This window comes from Brachyhypopomus gauderio, chromosome 20 (genome assembly GCF_052324685.1).
Source record: "Brachyhypopomus gauderio isolate BG-103 chromosome 20, BGAUD_0.2, whole genome shotgun sequence".
Lineage (NCBI taxonomy): Eukaryota > Metazoa > Chordata > Actinopteri > Gymnotiformes > Hypopomidae > Brachyhypopomus > Brachyhypopomus gauderio.
Window position 1 is genome coordinate 6,228,195 of NC_135230.1, and position 23,279 is coordinate 6,251,473.

A 23,279-nucleotide genomic window follows, 5' to 3' on the forward strand; every position below is an offset into this window, starting at 1 on the left:
ATGTCTGAAATATTAAAAACATAATATGGCTTCAAATTATTCGGTTGGTCACTGTTCAGTGGACACCAGTTGCTAAAACAGTGAACACAATTCAGAGTAATGACTGAATGGAAGTACTGTGAAGGCACGAGTACTGTGGAGGCACGAGTACTGTTAAGGCACGAGTACTGTTGAGGCACGAGTACTGTGGAGGTTACGCCTGCCCCAAATGTCACGATTTGACAAGGGTATCTGCTTTATTTTCAAACTGCGATCCTGCCCACTCTCCCAGTTTCTGCACAAATTTATGCAGATTCTTCATTTTTCTGCAAGGCATGTTAATGAGACATTAATGAGATGTTAATGAGACATTAACGACATATTAAGGAGAATGTGGTGAGTGTAACACTCCGGGGGCATGTGTTCACAATATGGCCACTTTCTAGAAGGACTACTGCCACTTAGCCATGCGGTGGGTTTACTGCAGTGGGTGTAAACAAATCCCCATTTTTCCCCTAGTTAGTGTAGCTAGCACCTGTAGGTCTGCTGTTGGGTGTTGTACCAAAGCACACACAAGCAACTGGGTTGTATAGGACAGTGTTTAGTAAAGGGGAGTAACACACAGTCCTATACTCATACATTTGTGTATGTGCATACATCTCAGGGCCCCAAACCCCCACAGAGAAAGCAGTGTTAAGAAGTGAGTGATTTACTCAGACATTCTGATGTGTTAACTCGTTGCTTTAACCGGATACACTTTGGCTGTCCGCACTACTCTGGTTTCACGCCAACAAGCAACATGGAGAGAAACAGATATCCCCGAGATCTTCAAGAATCACCACAACGAATAAAATAAATCAAGAAAAAGGGGGGAAAAAAACCCTCCCTGAGAATACTGGCGCATGCAGCGGGGCGTGGAGAGACGACATGGCCACATTACCCTGGGAATGTACACTTCTCTTATGAAATGCTGAAGAAAAATAAAGTAGGATATCCTTTATGAGTTATCGGCGCAGTTGCCTTGGAGACAGTGGGTGTTAGGCCCAGACAGACACACACTGTACATGTGTACAGAACAGAAACGAGGATGGAGGGAGGGAGTGTGTGTGTGTGTATGTATGCGCACACACACACACACACACACACACACACACACACACACACACACACACACACACACACACACACACACACGTATGCACATTTGGTACACAAGTAAGGACCTTAATGCCATCACAATTTGAATTGTCTATACTGTTGCAGCTAGCTAGAACAGTAAGACAAGTGTGTCTTGTTGAGGTCTGTTCTGTCACAAAAATTTTTTTTCTTTGTTTTTTTCCCCCCCGGCCCACAAGAATTTATACAGCTTGGAACACGTAGTAGTGAAAAAAGGGTGACGTGTGTAAGAGTTTTATATTGTATAGAATACGCTTGTTTGCAGCAATTAGAAATGTCTGTAATCTTTCCGAAAATAACACCTTAATTAATATTCATGTAACATTTACTTGCCTTTTAAAATCCGACTGTTTTATTATTTGTGTGTAGTGGCTCTGCGCACGTATAGAGAAATAAATAAAATAAATGATAAAAGATCTGCTCCCCTTTAGCTCCATCCAAATCCATACACTACTATACTACACATACACTACTATACTACACATACACTACACTATACTACACATACACTACTATACTACATTAACAAATGACCTGAACTGTCACAACTGCAGTTAGGATAAAACACATCTCGTCACATAACTAATCTCCAGAATTTAGCCAATATTTAAACTTGGACAGCTAGCTACAACAGCATCTGTAGAAACATACAGTTAGTGGTTTGCCAACTCCCTAATGTCGTAATGTTAGCTGTATAATTTGATAATGTAGCCTACTGAAAAGCTACTGAAACTGTTTTATTCGCTTTGTATACATTGTTTGTCTTTCTGCCCTGAAAAAGTGATCGGATGCATTATGCAATGACACTGATATTTTGTCATATTTTAAGAGTCTGTCCCTCAAAGCGATTAATGTAAAGTGATACTGATTTATGTCAGAATATATTCTGCGACAAAAATAACTGAAAAATGCTGTTTGCATAAGTGAGCAGCTGGTGTAGGGTAGAGAGTGTTTATATAGAGTGGTATTGGCCTTATGAGCACAGGGCTACAACTGGCTTCTGCCTGTGGATCATAAGAAACCCCAAATAATAAAATACATTTTCTGAATAAAAGACCCCCTTAATTCAAATACCATTGGCCATATTCTGAATTTGAAAGGTAGCTGTGAATCCGAAGGCCAGATTACTCTAAGGAAACTGCAGACAAGATTACAGACGTGTACAAGTCAGAAAAAGACTTTAAAGATAATATCATATCAATTGTTAGGAAATGGAAGCCGTGTTAAAACATCCAGACGCTGCATAGCCAAGGTCGCGACCCAACATTCATCATCAGAGCAAGAGGACTTGTGAGGGAGAACACAGAGAAGCTAACGATCACTTTGAAACCAGCAGAGAGTTCAGTGCCTGAGACTGGGAGGGAGGTGCCATCAGCCAAGCTCTGCATACCACTTGAATGTATGGGAGGGTGGTTAACAGAAGCCATCCTTAGCACCGTTTGAAAACTAGTCAAGAATCACCATCCGGCCAACCTGAACAAAAGATCTGCTAGGAGAACTGGGTGAAGGATCACTTCTACACAGTATAACAAAGTAGAAAAACCTTTTAACTCTTGATTTGAAAAAAGATCTGCTGAAAAAACAATACTTTTAGAGTTTCAAAATGTACTTTAAGAACATATTGTTTGCAGCAAACATCTACATCAGCTGTAAACCAGATGAATCAGGGTGAATTTGAGGGGTTGAATACTTTTGAAACGTATCGTGGGTTGCTCTTTTTCCCCCCACTGTAGAAGATGCAGATGTGGCTACAGGAAGGTGTTTGGGAGGGTGGAGGTGGTACAAAAGGTGGAGGTAAACAGAGAGGCCAGCCAGCACACAACAGCGCTGCACACTCGTTATCTCACATTAGTCGTCTCTCCGCGGACACTTCCGATTTTGCTTTCCAGCCAAAAGCCGCCAGCAGTTAAGTTGAAGTGCAGACCCCGCATACCCAGTATCTCCTGTGAAGGCGGAATAATGAGGGTGGTGTCATCAGATGTCACGGTGCCTCCTGCCTCCATCTTGCGGAGACGCTCCCTCAGACGCTCACACTCCACCCTCAGCTGCTCCAACTCCTCAACACGCTGTTGCTTGGCAACACAGGTGGGATTCAACCGGAAGTGGACTACTTTTGTTGTGACTGGGTCGTAGTCACCCTGGAAAGTCCAACAAAACATAGGAAATGTTAAAACAGTAGAAAACCTTAGTGTCCACATCCTGCATGTGTAGGTGGCCAATTGAGCTGTACCCTAAAAGTCAGACCAACATGATCTTCATTTTTTTTAATTTTATTAAAACATTTTTTTTCTTCATATCAAAAACTATTTTCAGCACTTGGGACTCTTCAACTTCTCTATTAAGGAAGCTTGTGTTGGGATCTACAGAGAAATAACATCATTATTTTTGCATTTACTGTGACGTGCAAAAACCTGCAGCTGGTTTTGTCTGAATTTCAAGGAGTACACGGACACAGATTAAACTCCTATTGGCAGCTTGTTTTTTTGTATCACGGCTAAAAGATTTTGAATTATGACTGTCTGCAACGTCTGGCCGTATTACCACTGCTGCTCTGCCAAAACTTTGTTAGCTAAGCCTTTACCAAGCTAAAATTCTTGACAATGAGATAATTTGTTCAATAAAAACACTGACATTTCAGTTGTCTGGAAAAATTAATGAGGAAGTTTAGTCAACATGAAGCAATCTAGCATTCGATTTCTAACTTCCACAATCTTACTCTAATCAACAGTGAGTAATCGGTTACTTTCTTTTTCAAACCCCATTATAGAATATAAAAGCTTACAATTATGTCAATATTCTAATTTATTGGAGGAAAAAAAAATACAGAAGAACATTTTTCCCCAGGTATTTATTAAAAAGGTTTACTGCTGAACTTCAACTGCCATAGACACGACTCTGATGTATTAAGTAACAAAAAGCAATAAAGTTTGCAGGTCGTGATAGAAACGTAATTATCTTGTATACTGCATACTGCACTGATGTGTGTGCTTCTGGTATCAGAAACAGGAAATAAATACTTTGTTAAATACAGACGCACTGTCAATCACGAACACATGCATTTTAATTTCAAAATACGCCTAAAGTAATTAGGACTATGAAAAGAGTTTTGCAGATGAGAAACACAAACCCTTTAGCATGCAAAGATATGAACTTGCTCAGTTTAAAAAGCTTTACCAAAGAAGTGACGGCTCATTCCTATTCAGAACCAGAACCAAGAATCAATTCTTCTGCAAGTGTAAAACTTCAGGAGTTTAAAAGCCATTACTGGGACCTCTGCTGAATTAAGGGGTGTATCAAAGAATAATGCCCCAATCTGAACACTTCATTATACAGCAAATTACAGCAGGCCAGACACACACAGAGAAAACAACTAAACGGAAAATATGGCTTTTGGGAGTCAGTCAGAAGGAACAAAAACGTATAGAAGATAAACAGAAGAAAGCCAGTGCCCAAAAGTAAACTCATGTGAACCCTTTAGGTGTGGAGAAGGCTGGTGTGATTTCCTGTCCTATTGTCTTTATTAGACAAGCACATTGGTCTTTAAGATCAATGTGCATAATATCCTTAAAAAGGAGAGAGAAATGTTCAGCATCCAAAAACATTATAGTCTATACAAAATCGAACAGAGAAAGGACAAAGATTTAATGACATCTTGATTTTCCGCTGGTAAAACATTGGTCTCTGTGGAATTTGATACCCTGTGATTGATGAAAGAAAATATGAGAACAATGTTAGTCCAAGTAATTCATACACATCTAACGCTTTAAACTCAAACGCCTATGCATAGCTAGCTAGCCAGTATGATCATTTACGTTCAAGACCCCAGTAGATTTGTATGGATACAATGTGACTGTCTATGGCTTTAATTTCTTTTTCTCTTCATCAGTACAGAAAATGCATAAGCAGTGTTTCTACTCAAGTGTCACGTATGAATGCAGATTAATGAACGCCAGTTGTCACCTTTAATATTCTTCAGTGTTGTTGAATACCAATTTTGCCCGACGTTCTCATCCCTAATTTGCTGGGCTAAAAAATTTGCTGTACTAAAGATTTATATAAGTGGTTAATAAAAGTATTTAACGGCGTTAAAATGAATGAATGGACTCATATTTATACAGCACTTTTCAAGGAACCCAAGGTCACTTTACAATTAACACAAACAGCGTTTACATCCCGTCACACACCAGTGAGAAGCAGCAGCCAATTGTGCGTAGTGTACTCTCAACCAGAAACCTGCTTGGAGAGAGGACACCACCCAGGACAGAGCACCACCCACCACTGGACATACACACCCAGGGAGGGGAGAGAGGACACCACCCACCACTGGACATACACACCCAGGGAGGGGAGAGAGGACACCACCCACCACTGGACATACACACCCAGGGAGGGGAGAGAGGACACCACCCACCACTGGACATACACACCCAGGGAGGGGAGAGAGGACACCACCCACCACTGGACATACACACCCAGGGAGGGGAGAGAGGACACCACCCACCACTGGACATACACACCCAGGGAGGGGAGAGAGGACACCACCCACCACTGGACATACACACCCAGGGAGGGGAGAGAGGACACCACCCACCACTGGACATACACACCCAGGGAGGGGAGAGAGGACACCACCCACCACTGGACATGGAGACATACACCCATACATTATGCTCACCTACATTACAAATAACCACTACATATATTGAACAAGTCAGCATTTATATAGAGCAAAACAATGTGTCATTAAATACGCTATTACTAAAATACATTTTCAAAGTAAAAAATGTATTATTTGACACATCTTTAAAAAACAAAATGGCAAACAGAAAAATGTGGCTTACATTGCCCAGAAGCGATAACTTGGTAGAATTACTTTTGTTGCAAAAATGGGTCAGATCCTGCTAACTTTGACCCGTTCTTTCTAGCGGACTGGCTCCAGGTTGTTCAGAATGATGCTCACTGATCACACATCTCTGCAAACGATGATCAACAGCCCAAAGACAAAGCAACACCGAAGGGATTGAAGTTTGTCCCAACCTGTAGGTTTTTAAGCAGGTCATCTTGCAGCACCTGCCTGTATTTTACATTATCCATCTGTCCTTCAAGTGTAACAAAATGCCCAGCTGAGGAAACACACCACCACCATCATGGGCCACCACCACCATCATGGGCCACCACCATACTTCCCTGCTGAGATGGTGTTGGTTATCCTAAGACTAAAATTGAAAACACAGCTATCAGTTATCTAAGATAAGACTGAGCAGTGTTTGCACTGGACTGGTTCGCACTGTACTGTGTTCTAGATTTTGGCCCAATACTAATGTATTTGTTCTTTGGTGAAGGTTTCTTTTAGCCACCTTCACATCAAGATCAGATGTATGCAGAGATCCCGATATCACTGACTAATACACCCTCCCTCCACTGGACTCTGTAGATCCTTCAAAGTGATGGTTCTCCTCATACCATGATTCAACAGTGCTCTCCTTGATTCTCATTCTCACAGGTTTCCTTCATATACACAGTACTTACTTTAGAAAATGTGAGCAATTTTTAAATCAGTCATATAGAGGCCAACCATAAGCAAATTGTGTCCTTGTTAGGACTCTGTCTTGTTGAACTAATGCATACTCTAATGCAGCTTTTGTTTTACTGAGTAAATGGTGTGGTCTGGTGGTTAGGTACCTGTTCTTGTGACCAGAAGGTTGTGGGTTTGATTCCTAGGCCATGACTGAAGAGTCCTTGAGCAAGGCACTTAAACTGGACTAGTGTTCACTAGTGTGCACTTTTGTAAGTTGATAAGATTCTCTGCTAAATACCCTAAATGCCTAAATTGCCATTGTAAGGGGAAACATAAGCTGTTGATAACCAGTACTATACAACACTGGCTTGTACAAAAACAAAGTAACTAAGAGATCAATATTTTAAGACTGAGCCCCGGTTCACTTTAAGTGCCTCAACAGCAATAACATCTCTTTACTGTGCGAAAAAAAATAAATAAATTATTGTTACTGCCACAAAATATTTTAGAGCCACATTATTGGTCCTGAACATCAGAGCTGAAGCACTTGCTCTAAAGTGCGAGAGCACAGCATATGGGAGTTTTCTTTCATTTAAGGAGCGTCTACAAAACACATTACAGTAACCCAACAGCAGTTAACAGCAATATGTGCATTAATGTCCACGTGTTCCAAAAGTGTTTTTTATTCCCCCCATTTCGCATTATTGAAAGCTGGTGCATGAAATGTTTTTTTTTTTTTAAATAACATGTCTAAACTCTCTCCAATCTCCAATGGAAAGAATCCACGACTGACCTGGTCTCCATAACGATTTCAAAATGATCTAGCTTCTTCTCACGCTTGCCAATTAATTATGAAAAGAAAATCGGAGCTAAGCATTCGTGTCTTTGGAGGGAGGGACATTGTAGAAACGTTTGGATGGAGGGTGAGGTAGCTGAAGTAAAACATGGCCACACTCCTTTAATGGCCAAGCTTGGTGGAATGTTAGTAAGAACTAGAAAACTGAATATAGTAGTTTAAAGCCCTATTTAGACTTTACGTCCAGGTGGGTCTTGTACCATTATATCAGGATTGGGATCATCGTCCATATAAATGAGTCTAACTTTATACTAAATTTCCAATTACTGTAATACAAGTGATAAAATGTCAAATGTCCTGGGCCAAACCAGTAGAGGTTTAAACAGGGCCCAGTCTATTTAATTCATACTAGAAACGGCTATGCCACAAGCTCTTCACAGGGATAATTATCTGTGTTTCAGTGAATGAAGACCATGACACCTCCGGAAAGTTTGGGTGAGGAGTCTGGAATACCAACCCCACCCTGCTCCAAAAGCATTTTTACACCAACCGCATACACCAATTTAAATGTAAACACACGTTATTCTCTCTCGTGACTAAGGCCGGCAGTTCCATTGCGGCTTTATTCACTACACCAACAGCACATGAGTTAATCCTATATTATTCTGGTGGGATTATCCTAGTGTTTATACTTTCCATATATTGTTTATTACATATCTGAACAGTGTGTGGTTTTGAGATAAAAAAAAATTTGTGCTTTTTTTGTGCTTTATGGCAGATCAGATTTCAACTAGGTTCATTGGAGACGTATTTAACTCCAAAGCTTAAATGCATTTTATCGACAAGAAATCTTAGCACACAATCCAAATACAAGTCACACGAAATGACAGATAAAATCCTTCCTAAAGTATTATTGAAACATTATAAAGAGAGGCTAAGCAGCACGGCAAATTTTCTTTCACATCTTTAGTTTGATTCACAGCCTGTATTGGCATTGTACATTTTAGCCTTAGTGACCCATTCACAGCTCCTGCTATGTGTCTCCATTGACCCCACATCGCTGGGCGAAGCGTAACACCGCGGAGGTTTCGTGTCAGCAGTATAACCGGATGACATGCTGTTTTTGTTGAAGATAGGCTAGCATGGCAATCCAGCTTCAGCCTCTAGGACCAGGAAGAAAGGGATTTGGAACTGAAAGGGTTTTTTGATGCATCGGAAAGATTCAAGTGCCAAGAACTTTAGAGCAGCCACTAGCAACCTAGAAAAAAAAAGTTCGGTTTTGTTGCTTTGTTTACTTCACATGTCCAAAACCGGAGCCAAACAATGGTGACGCGTGAACAAGCTGTAGCTTAAACCCTCCGTGCAGGAAGAGCGAAGAACGTCAATCATCATCTCCGCTCACGATGACAAAACCATCCATTCAAAAAGCTATTATTGCTTTCTTTTTTTTTTTTTTAAACATCACCACTTAGTGACGTAAACCTGGTGCAAGGACGTATGAGGAGAGGGACAAAGGAGACCGCCAGGACTTCCTCTAAAGTTCCGAAGCTCCAGAAATGAAACTTAACGTGTTACGATGGCACGGCCCATTACTTCGTGCAAACACTTGACATTGAGATTCCGGCCAGGGTGAAGGAACACGCCGGTTAACGTGACGCACGCTGGCCGGCCTCTGAAGCAGCGTGGCACTGGGGCGGCTGCCAAACGCTGCACGTGCTAATGTAAGGAGCGTGGAGTTCGCTGGAGCTCGCCCTGCGGACCGGAGCGGCGGGGGCTCGTCAACGTCTGCCACAGCTGCGCCGCGTCACGGCGAAACCGCGTCAAGCCCACCGAGGCCCTGACAACAGAATCTGTGTCTTAATTCTGCGGCGGGTTGACATTGCGCAGCGGCAAATAGCAGGAAGTGTGACAGCCATGAATAAATGGGACGCTGATTAATTATGATGATTACACTGAGGCAGAGCATGTCTGAGATGGGAGAGAAAATTCTGCTGAATTGTGCATTTCATTTGTAAGGTAATACAAAACAATGGAACATTCTGTACATTTGTGTTGCGTCACTATCAGAGCAAACACCATCCTCTTCCAACCTATACTATGTACATAGAGAAACGACATGGGTCTGGATCACTCCTTAAGGCTTAATCTTTCAGTAATGACACTTGGTTTGCAAAATGATATAAGATCATCGCATATTCATATTGCTATATTTTATACACTTGGCCTGTCACACTTCGTGCATTTCATGTGCGTGGAACAAAATAGCTAGTCTTTTATGGTGCTTATTTTAAGTCTACAAGGAAATCGTGCAAAGATAACACTTTCAAAGATCCACATCCTCTTAATTTAAGCCACTCTGTCTCTTTGGGTCTCCCTCTGGTATTGTGTTTGTGTGGGTGTGAGTGATTAGTCAAGCACAAAATGTAGATACTCTAGGAACTGCTCCATGGCAGCAGTAAACATAAGGCAACCCAGTACAGAAGAACCCAGAACATCCCGGGTTGAACCGGGATAATCCTGCTGATGTGTGTCCATTACCTGAAGGTTGTGCCTTTCCAGTCTCATCTCCAAAACACTGTTCTGCTCTTCCAGTCTTTGGCGTTCAGATTCCAGTTCCTCTATCTTCTGCCTGCAAGAACACACAATGTTTTGCATTTTAACTAGTTAGAGGGTTTTTACTTGCCCAAAGAGTGTTTAGCAAACTCCCAGAGGCTATATCTATGAAACAAATACACACACAAACGAATAACGCAGAATGTCGGTTTAAGAAAGAAAGAAAGAAAGAAACAAAAAAAAACCAACCAACCAAACAAATAAAATAAAAGTACTTAAAGCGAATATGAAGTGTGTCCTGGAGACAGGAACTAATACAGCCCTTTGTTAGCCCACTTTCTCAAACGCACGCTGTTAACGTGGTCTGACGCAGCGGTAAAACTTTAACCATAACTGGTGCAGCCAGAGCCAAATGACACGTGACTTGACGTAAAATGAAAAAAGTTTCAAAAAGTAAGCAGTAGTGATGTTAGGAGGTCGCCACTACAACACGAGCTGAAGAGGCCGTGTTTCGGCAAAGACTCGCCGAAGGCTGCGTCCTGCGGTGCACACCGTTTCGCAAAGCCGGTAGAGCCCTAGGGACTAGGCTCCGCATTGTGCACGGGGGACTGTGTTTCAAGATCAGAGGATAGATGGCCCAAGCTGACGAAGCATCCTGAAACAGGAGTCGCAGGGCGAAGAGGAACGAGGCAGCAGACAAGTTCTAGTTACCTACCTATAAACAGCCGTGGGCTGTAAAAGCGAGGCTGATACATAGTAAATCTGAGCTTTATAGACGAATGCTGTCCAAACACTGTGTAGAGACCCGCATGTTTTATGGCGCGCTGATTCAACAGGCCCACGATGTAATCAGTTGTTAATACACCAACCCAGTTATAACCGACAGAGCCGAATGACTGCAGATGAATATGATCGCATTACAATACTTCACAAACAGCAAAATGATTTCACCACTCACTAACTTCAGCAGTGCAGGGGAGACTGCTGGTGTGGTGAATTTGCACTGTTAGGTTTTATTTGCCTGGTGTGAGGTTGCAGCTGACATTTAGACTTGTGCTCTTATTTAACTAAAATGTTCATCAGTGTTGTCCTCATAAAGCAATGAGCTGAAAGGCTGAATCCATTATTGGATTAGGATTAGATCGATGATGTAGGCTATTTACATGTGTTTGGTCGATCAGCTTAAAAAAAAGGACTCATGTCAGCTTCTTGCTCTAATGTTTTTTTTTTTTATCTATAAGCAAGCACACAACTGACAGATTCAAGCGATGAGCAATTAGGTAGCCGACATGACTCATGTTTTAAACATAATTTAATTTACTTCTCACAAAAGACACTCGCACCTAGGCAGCTTGTTCGGTGACAGCCAATTACTTTCCGTACATTCTCCACGGCTACAACAGGTCTGCCTCCATCTTCACAGCATAGAGTAACAAACCAGTCTGCCTACCAGCTACACAACTAAATAACACATGGCTAGCAAAACAAGCATATGACACTCAAGAAAAACAATAGTTTAAGGGAAAAAAAAAAAAAAACTCAAACATGATTGGCTATCAAAAAAATACCAGAACATGTAGTGATAAGCTTGAAAATAAGACACTCATTAATGCCTTAACAAAGCACTTTAAAGTTACACCAGATTAACGGATTCTCAGTACAATAAATAAAAAAATGTTCCTTTAAGACACATCATAAATTCACAAAGTCATAGTCATGCAAGCTCCCCTTCTGACTCTCGAGCACCTTCCAAAAACACACAAAAATTTATCCTTGCTAATCAATCCCTGTGATCCTCTATGAACATAATGGATTGACAAGGACACGATCCATATTTGACCTTTAACCCTGTTCACTCCATCTCTCTATTTCTCTGCCACACTTATCTAATCTTTGTATCTTTCTCATAATAAAGGGCTATCAGCACAAACCGTTTCTATAGCAGCCAGAGGCAAACGACCCTCTCGGTTGAATCGAGGCTGTCAGTGTGGATAACAATGGAAAAGAGGGAATCCCTCCCAGGAGGCCTTGCAGAACCAGACAATTAGACCAGGATGGAGCTGTGATGTTTGATGTCGCGCAAAAAAAATCATTAGGATCATTCAAAAAACAAAAAAATAAACAAAAAACCCAAGCAGCACCTTTAAGTCAATCAATGCCTGTGAAATGTGTAAAATGTCTCTTTGATCCAAACATTCCATCCCTATCCACTTTATTTTATTCACTCCTTTATTTCCCTCTGTAGTACATTAATACATGTTCACTCCTTTATTTCCCTCTGTAGTACATTAATATATGTTCACTCCTTTATTTCCCTCTGTAGTACATGTTCACTCCTTTATTTCCCTCTGTAGTTCGCATTCTCCTCTTTTCATTTCTGGCACGAGACGTTTATGGATTGAACTATTCAGTCGCGTCTAATTACTTTGGTTACGTCAGCTATGTAATTACTCCGCACTTCTGGTTAAAAGTTCCGTTTGTTAGACTGTCTTAAGATTTCTCAAACTTTGTATTCAGCAAAACAAATAATTAATGTACGAAGTGACAACAGTCAGGGCCTGGAGGGGGGGGGGGGGGGGGTACCCCAATTAATTCTGAGCTCATTACAGACAAACGGTTGAGAGAGATTAAGAGAGCGCTTCCAAAATGAGAGAACTTAAGTGTGATCATACAGTCACAGGGAAGAGAAGGAATACCCTCTAAGAGAAGAAACATACTGTCTTATGCATGTGAAGCAAATATTTACTGCTCTTTTACCTTAGGGAGTTGATCTCCTCCTCTGTTGCCGTGTGCTTACTTTCCAAAGACTGTTGTTCCATCAGAGCTTCAAGTTCCAATGTAGCCTGTCCAATCCAACAAAAATGATTCTTCAATTTCTTAGACAAAATAAATCTACATTTTTATGTAAACACTAGTCACAGCCTCCCTAAAATTTGACTCTGTGGGAATCAGTGGTGTCTTTTTTAGTACTATATCAGCGAATTTCGTACTCGCATCAGTGACTGAAACTTTCACGGTCACCTACAAATCTCAGATGTTTCTCTAAACCCACAAACATGGATTAAAGTACACATCCAACCAACAAATTGACAAAAAATAGGAAACTGACAGTTTCATGAGCTACGATACAATAGTCAGCGAAGGAAAACAAACTTGCTTCGCTCAGAGACTTGGAACAAATCAAATCATCAATCTGGGTTTGGCCCCCAAAAGCTGCAGAGTAGAAAACTCAAACGCGAGTGGCACGTAATGCTCACTGCACCAATTTCAGGAGAGTGGACCTCAGGAGGGAAAAGAACCACATCGTGGAGGTCCAGAACCACCTCGTGGAGGTCCAGAACAACCTCGTGGAGGTCCAGAACGGCCTTGCAAAGTCACGAGGGCATGATGTCAGTATCTGAACTTCATGGAGGAGCAGAGATGGAACGTGGAAATGGCATAATAAGCAAGCACCCCCTATGGTTTAGCCAAACACGTCCTTCAGTTCTTATGGTATCTTCATAGGACAATGAAACTGGGGGATGATCTCAGCAGGGAAAGCTCCCCACTTTCAAATCAATGTCACACTGAAAAGAGCTTGCTGGGTAGCACATGTACTTAGCAAAGTCGTAAAAGGGACTGGGGTCAAAGATGCATCCATTAACCCCGCTCGCCAATTGATGAATTAACGCAGCACAGCTGCGATCACTGTCGGAGTTGCAAAGTACAAAATGCTGAAGTAACCGCACGAGCCCTGGTTCACAGATGGTCCACGGATGGGCACTGCTAAGCAAAAACGACCTCAGAGAGAGATGCACCACAAACAAAATGAGGAATGAGTCAAAACAAAGAAAAACACACTGCTCTTAATGGAACTAAAATAACACTCAAGACACACACAATTTATGGGTTTGCTTTGTTTTGACTGGTGTGCTCATATTATTCGCTGCAAAGAAATAAAAATTTGAAAGTCAATTCAATGGAGGATAGTGAGGAAGTGCAGTAGATGAAGGCAAAAGGTGTGTGTGCACATGTGTGTCTGTATGTATATGTGGGTGTGTGCATGTAGGGGTGTCTGTGTGTTTGTGTGTGAGAGAGAGATAGAAGGATAATGAGCTCATGATAAGCGGAACATACCGCTTGAGCTTGCAGTTTGAAGGTGCCAACATCCTCCTGGGCTTTAGAGAGCTGAGCCTACCAGAACAAAAATAAAGAGTGTGGGGGGAGAGAGAGAGAGAGAGAGAGAGAGAGAGAGAGAGAGAGAGAGAGAGAGAGAGAGAGAGAGAGAGAGAGAGAGAGAGAGAGAGAGAGAGAGAGAGAGAGAGAGTGAGAGAGTGAGAGTGAGAGAGTTGCTTAGAGCTGGCAATCACACACTATTTAGGAGTTGGCACCATCAGTGTGCTGACGCATGCATTATGGGAACTGAAGTCCTCACCTCCATTTCGACGTTGTGAGCCTGGACCTTCTGAAGCATCTCCTCGGCCTCTTTAACCCTGCGGTTGAGCTGAGGGGAGTACTCGCCGGGAGACAGCTCGCTGTCGTAGGACTCCAGGATGGCCCTCATGCCATCGCGCTCCTGAAAACGCACACGCACGCAAAACGGTGTTCATTCCCACAGGGTGGAGGGGCTTACAGACAACAGAAAGAGGGGCAAACAAGCCGAGCATGTACAAACAGCAGGCGGGCAGCCAACGGTGAACTCTCAAGAGTGAACTCCCTGACCTCAAGCGACAGTCTGACGGTCAGCTGCGAGGAGAAGGGTGAGGAGGAAAGCCCAGAATCAGAAGGCCGTCCAGATGCAGGAGGAGCTAACAAACGAGTCTGAGAGCAAGACTTGAGCACGTCGCTCCCTCAAGACCTCCTCCGACGTCAAACACGTCGTCAATGCTCTGCCTCCGTGAGAACAGCACTCCACCACAAAGGGCTCAGGCGGCGGGACACTACCCCGTATCCCAACAACAAAACTCCAGTGAGACGGAGAAGGACTACAGCCCAGACATGGCTAATAAAGGAGCTGATCTTAAACAAATTCTCACACAGCAAAAAAAAATTCAATAAAAAAATAACTAGCTGTAAAGGGTGAGGGCATTTCACAGGTATTGTGACTCAATTCAAGTTTCGGTTTGTCCATTAAAACAGACGCATGAAAACAAAATCGCATGGAGAGAAGACTAATGGGGCGAACGAACAACCCCGAGGGGTCCGAGCGGGACGGCGCAAAGATCTCATTTTAGAGTCGATTAAACAGAAATCAAATCTTGCCTTTAAAGCCGAGGCCTGAAGGATCAATAACACCTTGTGATTCATTACCTAGAGATGCGCTGAACGAAGAGAGAATACAAACACCAAACAGAACCAACCCACCTCCACTCGAGAAAGTCTCGACAGGTATTGTACGACGACACAAAAACAAGCTGGCCTTTTTCGTTAGCACACACACACAGTCTCCAGATTAAACAAGAGACTCTCTCTGCGATCGAAGAGAATGCAACGCCATGCCCTCCTTTCCGTTAAACTCACAACAGCGGTTTATTCCTCGGGAATCCTACTCTGTGAATATTTGCACGCCGTTTCGCAGAGGCCAACCTGCAATAGTCTCTCGTGTCATTTCCGTCCTGTTCAGGGCTCCTGGGAAACTGGCCGTGATGCACGTTAAACGCGGCATGCCTGGAGGCATGGAGGACAACGAGCCGAAATCACCGGCGACTTCGGTCTGCGCTTTCACCCGCCCGTCAGTAAGACTAGACCATCATCCTGATCGGGCCTGTCAACAGCAAACCAAAATACATAGAGCGGATTCCAGATAACCTGCGTAATTCCTGTGGTTCGTGATTGTATGTGAAAGACCAGCGCAAAGCCGGAGAGATACATCTCATTTTATACAGTTCCATCATGGCAAATGCCAGGATAATTTTAAAATCTGGGGTTTATCATTTATCAGCACTGAGGCAATATAAATGCTTTCTTGTTACAAGCAAGGATCTAATCTAGGGCTGTGGTTCCATCGTGTTTACGATATATTGCGGTCCATCCTGGAATACAACACGGAAGCTGGGTTCCTATTTGACACCGTGATGCTGAAAATAAGATGCGTGTGTGTGTGTGTGTATGTAGTGTGTGTGTGTGTGTGTGTGCGCGTGTGTGTGCGTGAGTGCGTGTGTGTGTGCGTGTGCGTGTAGGGAGTGAAGATGCACTTAGTCAAGGAGATCAGTCAAAACGGGGGGGGGGGGGGGGGGGGGGGGGGGGGGGGTGTGTTGTAAAAGTGTCATGCAGTGAGCCAAACGAGCACTTGCGCATGAAGTGTTCTCGCCTCATGACATCATCTAGACCCCAAACACACATGACGATGAAAGCTCTACTCGGTCCACGCCTCCGAGAGCGACAATGACAGAACACGTCTTTGTACACGTCTAATAATTATGACAATTTAAAGCATTCAAACACGGCAAAACAAGCCGTTCGGATTTGAATGCTAATGTGATTAAGGAGGTGTCACGGTGCCGTCACAGGCAGGCTATAATCCAGTTACGGACTGGCGCTGGGTGATGGAGGCTGGCGGCGGGGGCGCTGCGTGACGGAGAACGCGCGGCTCTCTTCGCTGGGAAAGCCGTTCCTCGCCATCGCCCGTCGCTGCGGAACGCCCAGCGCGGAAAACGACCAAGAAAACAAACAGCAATAATGCCATGGAGTTGACAGGATCCATCAGGGCCAGTGTCAATTCCTAACACGGAAGTGCAACTTTTTTGTTTTTTTGTCCGCGGCCACTTACGCCCGGCCTGCTGCGCCCAGCCGACGAAGACGGAAGGGTCTAATTAAACGTGAAGGAAGAGTGGACTCGTCCTCCCCGGGCCATGGCGGCCGAAGGAAGAATGTTGTGATGCCTGGTTATGGATTTCTCCTGTAATTGCTGATGCCACTATGCACACAACGGCGTGACACTTGGAAATCGAAATATTTAAACACAAACAAGTCACTGAGGGGGAAAAGGAACAAGCCAGTCTTTTTTTTTTTTTCTTTCTAATTATCACGACTAAAATAAGCAACTGTGTGATATTGCAAGGTGAGGTTATGATTTATAGCTCCACTACATGGCTAAAATGGTCAAAGTTCTGTGAAACTTGGCTACGATTTAAAACAAAGAAACTAAACCCTTGGCACTCACCTTCGTGAGGAGAAGTACCCTCTTCTGCAGGCGACGGACCAGCGCGTCTTGGTTCTCCCGTTTCTTCTGCTCCTCCACGGCCTTGGCACGCAGCTCGGACACCTCCACCTGCAGCTGGGCGCGGGTCCTCTCCGCAGAGCGCACACTGTGGGGGGAGGGGGAGGGGTCATGCAGGGCGGGGTCCAAAAGCCCCGCCCCCAGCCTCTAATACGGGGGGCCGCCAGAATACGCGCTGACGCAGCGTGCAGCCGGGTGTTCACTGCACTGGAATATGGCCACACAATAACCTAATTTAGCTAAATACTGAAATAGATATTTTAAGTGTTAACTACTGCATACAAGTTATTACACATTTTGTAATATTGTATTGATTTCATGTTTTCATACTGACCAAAGCCTGAAGCAGGCTGCACTGACGCTCCAGAAAATAAGCCCCAACTAGAGTTAGGATAATCCTAGTTTATCTGAGCTAAAACGCTCCGAGCTAGAGCACATTTACACGAAGCTCTTTTCCCTTCTGACTATAAAACAAAGTGAACAACTCACTTTAGGCTCACAGGACAAATGGTATTACTGTTGTAAAATAAACCTATAGTAGAGAAGTAAAGCTGTAGATTTGATTAAATTTGGATTTATCTCCATAGAAGTTTAATAATGTCGTTACGCGACCAAGAAAACAAAACTACAATAATATAACAAGTGTTCAGTAACACATTTTGGCAAGTGAAAGACAATTTTAAAACACAAGGAACAACCACAGATTTGGAACCATACGGAAGCAACATGGGCGTCTCTGGCAGCCGCGAACGAAAAAGCAGTGTGTGGTGGGCGACGTGGTGCGGGCCCCGAGAGAGTAACAGGGCTGAGACAGATCGAGGGGCCCCGAGAGAGTAACGGGGCTGAGACAGATCGAGGGGCCAGGAGAAAGGAAAGGGGCTGACACAGATCGAGTGGCCCCGAGAGAGTAACGGGGCTGACACAGATCGAGTGGCCCCGAGAGAGTAACGGGGCTGACACAGATCGAGTTTGACTGGGAGAAGGCTCTTCCCCTTGACTCCGTATAGCGGGTGAAATTACTCACAGCAAGAGGTCAATACCATCAACGTTTCTTGTGTGCATGCACAGATGTGTGTGTGTGTGTATACACGCACGCACACACACAGTTAATACCATCCCCTCTGGTGTGTTTGACTGATGAGAACGAGTACATGCCCGTGCTGTCCATAACTGGACTGATTAACATCTCATCTCCTCCAGATGCTGGCCATTCCGACCAAATTGAGCAGTGATGAAAATAACAGCGTGCTGGGGCAGTTGCAAATCCATAATCTAATCCCGGCAGCAGCCACGCCCTCACCTCCCCGTGACCCCCCCCCCCTCCCCCAACGTCCAGAAGCCCATCGCACAGATTGCCCCTCATTTGTTAGTAAATTCACTTAAATGATGAATTGATTCCAGCAGCCGGGCCCATCGCTCCTGGCGGATTAATAGAGCGTCAGAAGCGAGGGAGGCCGCGCCTTTATTAGATCACAGACACCGAACGCCAACACGAGAGCCCAGGCAATAAAGACGGAGCGCGGGAGATCCTGAGAAGCTGCTTATCGAACTCGTAGCCGTTTGTGTCCCGGGCGCCTCCCCGTGCTCAGGAGAGGAGGAGGAATATGAAAGGAGAGGCGTAGGCCGAACTCGGTGAAATAATAGAACAGCCCGTGACGAAAGGCGAAGGGGGAGGGGGGGCTCATCAGAGCTTCCACTGTGAGAAGTGCTAAAGCTCCTGATAGCTGAGGAAGGCCTGGGTGTGCATAAAAAGGCCTCGGCTCTATAAATGTGCCTGTAATCACCTCATTGTGCATTATAGGACATGGATGTCTCAGGATTTCAACAAAATGACCAGGAGTAGCCAGTGTGGTCATTTTGTTGAAATCCTAAAACATCCATGTCCTATAATGCATAATGATAATCTATAAATTAAGAGAACAGGACAAGCCAAACTGGGCTACAGCACATTCTGTGTGTGTAGAATACAGGAAAAGTCCAGTGTCTCCTTTCTTTTTCATTTTATGCAAGTAACCACGTTAATCAAAACCAGTTTGCCAGTTTGTTTTCAAGGTTTTTTCTATATTAGGCGGATGCCTTCTGGCCTTGGGCCGGTCATCAATATAATAATTTATCGTGATTGGGTAGCCCAACAAAAAAAGGATTTCCTAGTATTGCCTTCGTTTTCCCCATTTTCTTCCATGCTGTGAAAACCATGGGGTCACTGCTTCTTTACTAGAGGTCGTGTCCATTGCACCCTTCCTTCCTGGTTTTCCAACCTCACAGTTATTAAACCATTTCAGTTAGTTCGTAATTTTACACAATAGGAAAGGCTGCTCTTAATAATTGGCTACATAAACAGAATGTCATGAGCTAATTGACTGCACACATAACTTTGACCAAGACTTAGCAAAGAATCTTGGGACTTATGCAAATGAAGCAATTAAACTCCAACATCAGCTGAGAACTGGCTGGCCGTGTATTTGCGCAATGTCATAACAAGAAATAAGTAAAACAAACTAGTGTAGAAAACGGACACAAAAAAAGCTGTTAATATTTCTGATTTCTGAGATTTCATAAAATAGAAAGGAAAGAAATTTAAACTGAGGGCATGGTGTGAAATAAGCCAGTAAAATGGGTGGAGATGTTGGAAAGCTATGTTGTAAAGTTAAATTGCCCAGTTTACGCCGCCCCCTGGTCCTGCTGTTTTCGTGTAACTTGTCAGTGGCGTTCCACATTAGACATTCTGTGCCTGACCATGACCGCGTGCGACCGTGTTAGTTTAGGATGCATGTCATGTGGTCTTGTAATCCTGTCAGGGTCCATTTCAATAGGTCAAGCTGTATTGTGCCATTTACAAAAAGTAGTGAGAATTGAGGGTTTGGAAAATACAGGACAGCATGCATCGCCACTAGCTCTAACTAGATTATTTTAGTTACAGTGAACAAGAACCATGAAATTATATTAATCCTCGAATGCAGGCTATAATCAACGCATTGATTCTGATAGCTTCAATACGTGTATTTATAGCAACAACAACGTTTATCGCAAACCAATTGTGCAAACGATAATCCTCTAGCTAGAATTACATTGGCCATGTGTAACAGCTACTCAGTTTTGACTCCTACCTCACTAGAAGTTAAGCGCTGCTAACAGCTAACTGTGAAAGCAGTATGGCCACTGGAGCGGCGGGGCTACTCTGGCGAGTCCCGCTGTCCTTCCACTGTTCCGCACTAGTTGAGAGCTGAAATAAACTTCAGTGGAAGGTGAGGGAGACCTGGGGGCTGCACAGGTGGACCGACTGACCTTGTTCTTACGGCTGTAACAAACAACGCCGTGGGGTCCCCTGAGGTTTTTGTAATACATTTGCAACGGCAGAGACCAGCAACAGCCACTCTCAATGGACAACCCTATCATCCAGAAGAGCAGTGCGGTCAGGGTGGGGGGCGCCTGTTGTTCGTGGCACCGAGATCTCATCGCTTCCTGTATGCAACGTCAAAAGATGCAGGACTTGCAACTACGCTGGCAGGAGCACACTAATAGTTGCATATATTGAAACATCTTCCAATTTCATGTTGTTACCTCTAATGATTTAAATTGTTGCGTGTTGCATCACAAAGGGCAAAACACTATCCACTTTATTTAAATTTCTAATATACACCGATCGGCCACAGCATTAAAATCATGGATGGTGAATTAAACATGATTGATGATCTCATGCCAGCGGCACCTGTCAAGTGTACAATCTATTAGGCCGCAGGTGAACTTAACGATCCCAGTGACTTTGGCAAGGGCCAAATTGGCCGAAGTTAGACAGGTGGGTCAGAGCATCTTCAAAATGGAAGTTCTTCTGGGTTGTTTCTGGTTAGTACCAACCACAAGTGGTCCAAGTGAGGCCCAGCGAGGCCGGTTCGTCCGGGTCGAGCCCTTCGAGGAGCTAACGTAGTGCAAATTTCTGGACACCACGGCAGAAAGGTGTCCGAACACCCAGCGCATCATGCGTTGCAGAGCAGCAATACGGCCGGAGTGCTCGTGCTGACACCACCCTCAAAAGCACCTACAAGAGGCACGTGAGCATGAGAAGGAAACCATGGACTAAAGGAAGAAGGTTGGTATGGCAAATCACGTTTTCTTTTACATCACGTGGATGGCCAATGCACTGCTTCATGGCAACAGTATTCCCCAATGGCAGTAGCCTCTTTCCGCAGGATAATAACGCCCGCCACGTTGCAGAAACCGTTTAGGAATGATCTGAGGAACGTGACAGTCCAGCGTGTCGCCGCAACCCCCCAATTCCCCAGATCTCCGTGCCATAGAGCGTCTGAGGGACGTGTTGGTAAAACAGGTCTGATCAGTGGAGGGTGGGGTCACCTTGCAGCAAGACTCGAAGAAATCAGAAGCCTTGCGAAGTTCATGCACTGATGGGTCAGACCTGTTTTAGCTCGACGTGGACCTATACAATATTAGGCATGAGGTATCCATGTTATGGCTGATCAGAGTGTCTGCAGATATCTTTAGTACAATAGCTGCACACAGCACGGATTTATAGTAAACATTAAACCAGCCCTGAGAACTGTTTAAATGGTACATCTATTAAAAAGATAAACCTCAGTGTTTTTTTTTTATATTCTAATAGCTGTATAGATTAGTGATTAACACCTCCACCAACATCAGATCAAAAACACTGAATATAATCAAATGATTCAGCAAATTGCATTGGTCACCATGACAACCCTGGCTTACAGTTCCATTTCAGCAGCACCATGTCACAGGGAAACATGAAGAGTAGATTGTGGCATTATAGATCACGACACGTACATGACACGCAGCATAAACTTTAAAGAGCTGCTTAACATATTAACAGCAGCCAATTTACTGTGACGCCTCGACACATGATTCGTATTTAGCAAAAGTCTTTGGACCGAGAGTTTTGACCTCATTAGAGAAAGACGACAGAGTTCCATTCCAGCAACAAGATACACCCCACACTCCGACATTCATCGACCAATTACTGTAAGAATGAGAGAGCGGCCAATAGCTAATGAGAAACTTTCGAACAAAGGAGTGAAAGAACATGCGAGTGAGCTACGGCGGGAGTGAGGTCAGTCCTGTTTCTCAAACACTCCAGGTACAACCTACGAAATCCAGCAAGGTCAAACCAAGCGCTTTACATGCTCTGAAGAGCTATTGGGAAAAAATTACTCTAAGAAATTACGTCTTTTATATTATTTCTCAATAGAATCATTTGGGCAGATCAGCCTAGAAAACTCGGAGACTAAAGGCTGTGATTTGAAGATACCTTCAAGCTTACGTAGGTTGGTACTGCCACTCAATCAAAAAGCCTTTTGCTAATAAAAAAAATGTTTAGCATTTGTGTGAACAAAATGTATAAAACAAAATTAATATATGCACGCAACAACTACTACGAGTTAATCATGTAAAATAAACCAAATTTTTAAAAATCTTAGAATTTAGCACACCTGAACGCGCAACTGATTTGCACATAAGACAGGACAGTAAGTTTCCTCTCCAAACTCAATGTTAGCTGATCATCTTATAAATCATTTCTAAACTTGAAATTTCGCATGCGCCTGCTAAGATAAATGCATCCGGTTGTTTTAAATGGAAAAACAGACCCCGGGCATGGACACTTCAGTCACTAATGTTCACGTGTGTCCTGATCCACTGTTACATCAATACTGATGGGAACTGGTGTGCTTTAGGAATGACCTCCTTGGTGTAAACTTTACACTGTTAGAACGATCCAGAACTGCAGTTTGCTTTGACTGTTGCGACTGACGTGACAGACTGACGTGACAGACTGACGTGACAGACTGACGTGACGATTGCAGCGGTTCTGATTCCACAGCTCTTGCCTTCTCAGGCAACTGATGAATCAGTTGCCTGGCAAACTGGCAAACAGTCCAGTGAGCTAGCGTACAGTGGACAGAACCTCTGGTTAGCTACTAACGAGTGGACCGCGATAGCATTTAATCCTTGTTTAAATAATAATGGCAATCAAAAGGAATCAGGACTCTTTTTTTTTAAACAAACACGACAAAGGCCACGATGGTAATCAA

The 23,279-nt window shown here is 43.6% G+C and overlaps 1 protein-coding gene across 1 annotated transcript in view; it reads right to left on the minus strand.

The window, feature by feature from the left end:
- mad1l1 (mitotic arrest deficient 1 like 1) overlaps positions 1 to 23,279 on the minus strand; it is a 47,906-nt gene that overhangs the window by 13,047 nt on the left and 11,580 nt on the right. The window contains exons 12-17 of the mRNA XM_076982578.1: positions 17,164 to 17,308; positions 14,437 to 14,577; positions 14,139 to 14,195; positions 12,780 to 12,865; positions 10,008 to 10,098; positions 3,089 to 3,293 (exon numbers count right to left, since the gene is read on the minus strand). Coding sequence (XP_076838693.1) covers positions 3,089 to 3,293; positions 10,008 to 10,098; positions 12,780 to 12,865; positions 14,139 to 14,195; positions 14,437 to 14,577; positions 17,164 to 17,308 — 725 coding nt within the window. The remainder of the gene's footprint in view (positions 1 to 3,088; positions 3,294 to 10,007; positions 10,099 to 12,779; positions 12,866 to 14,138; positions 14,196 to 14,436; positions 14,578 to 17,163; positions 17,309 to 23,279) is intronic.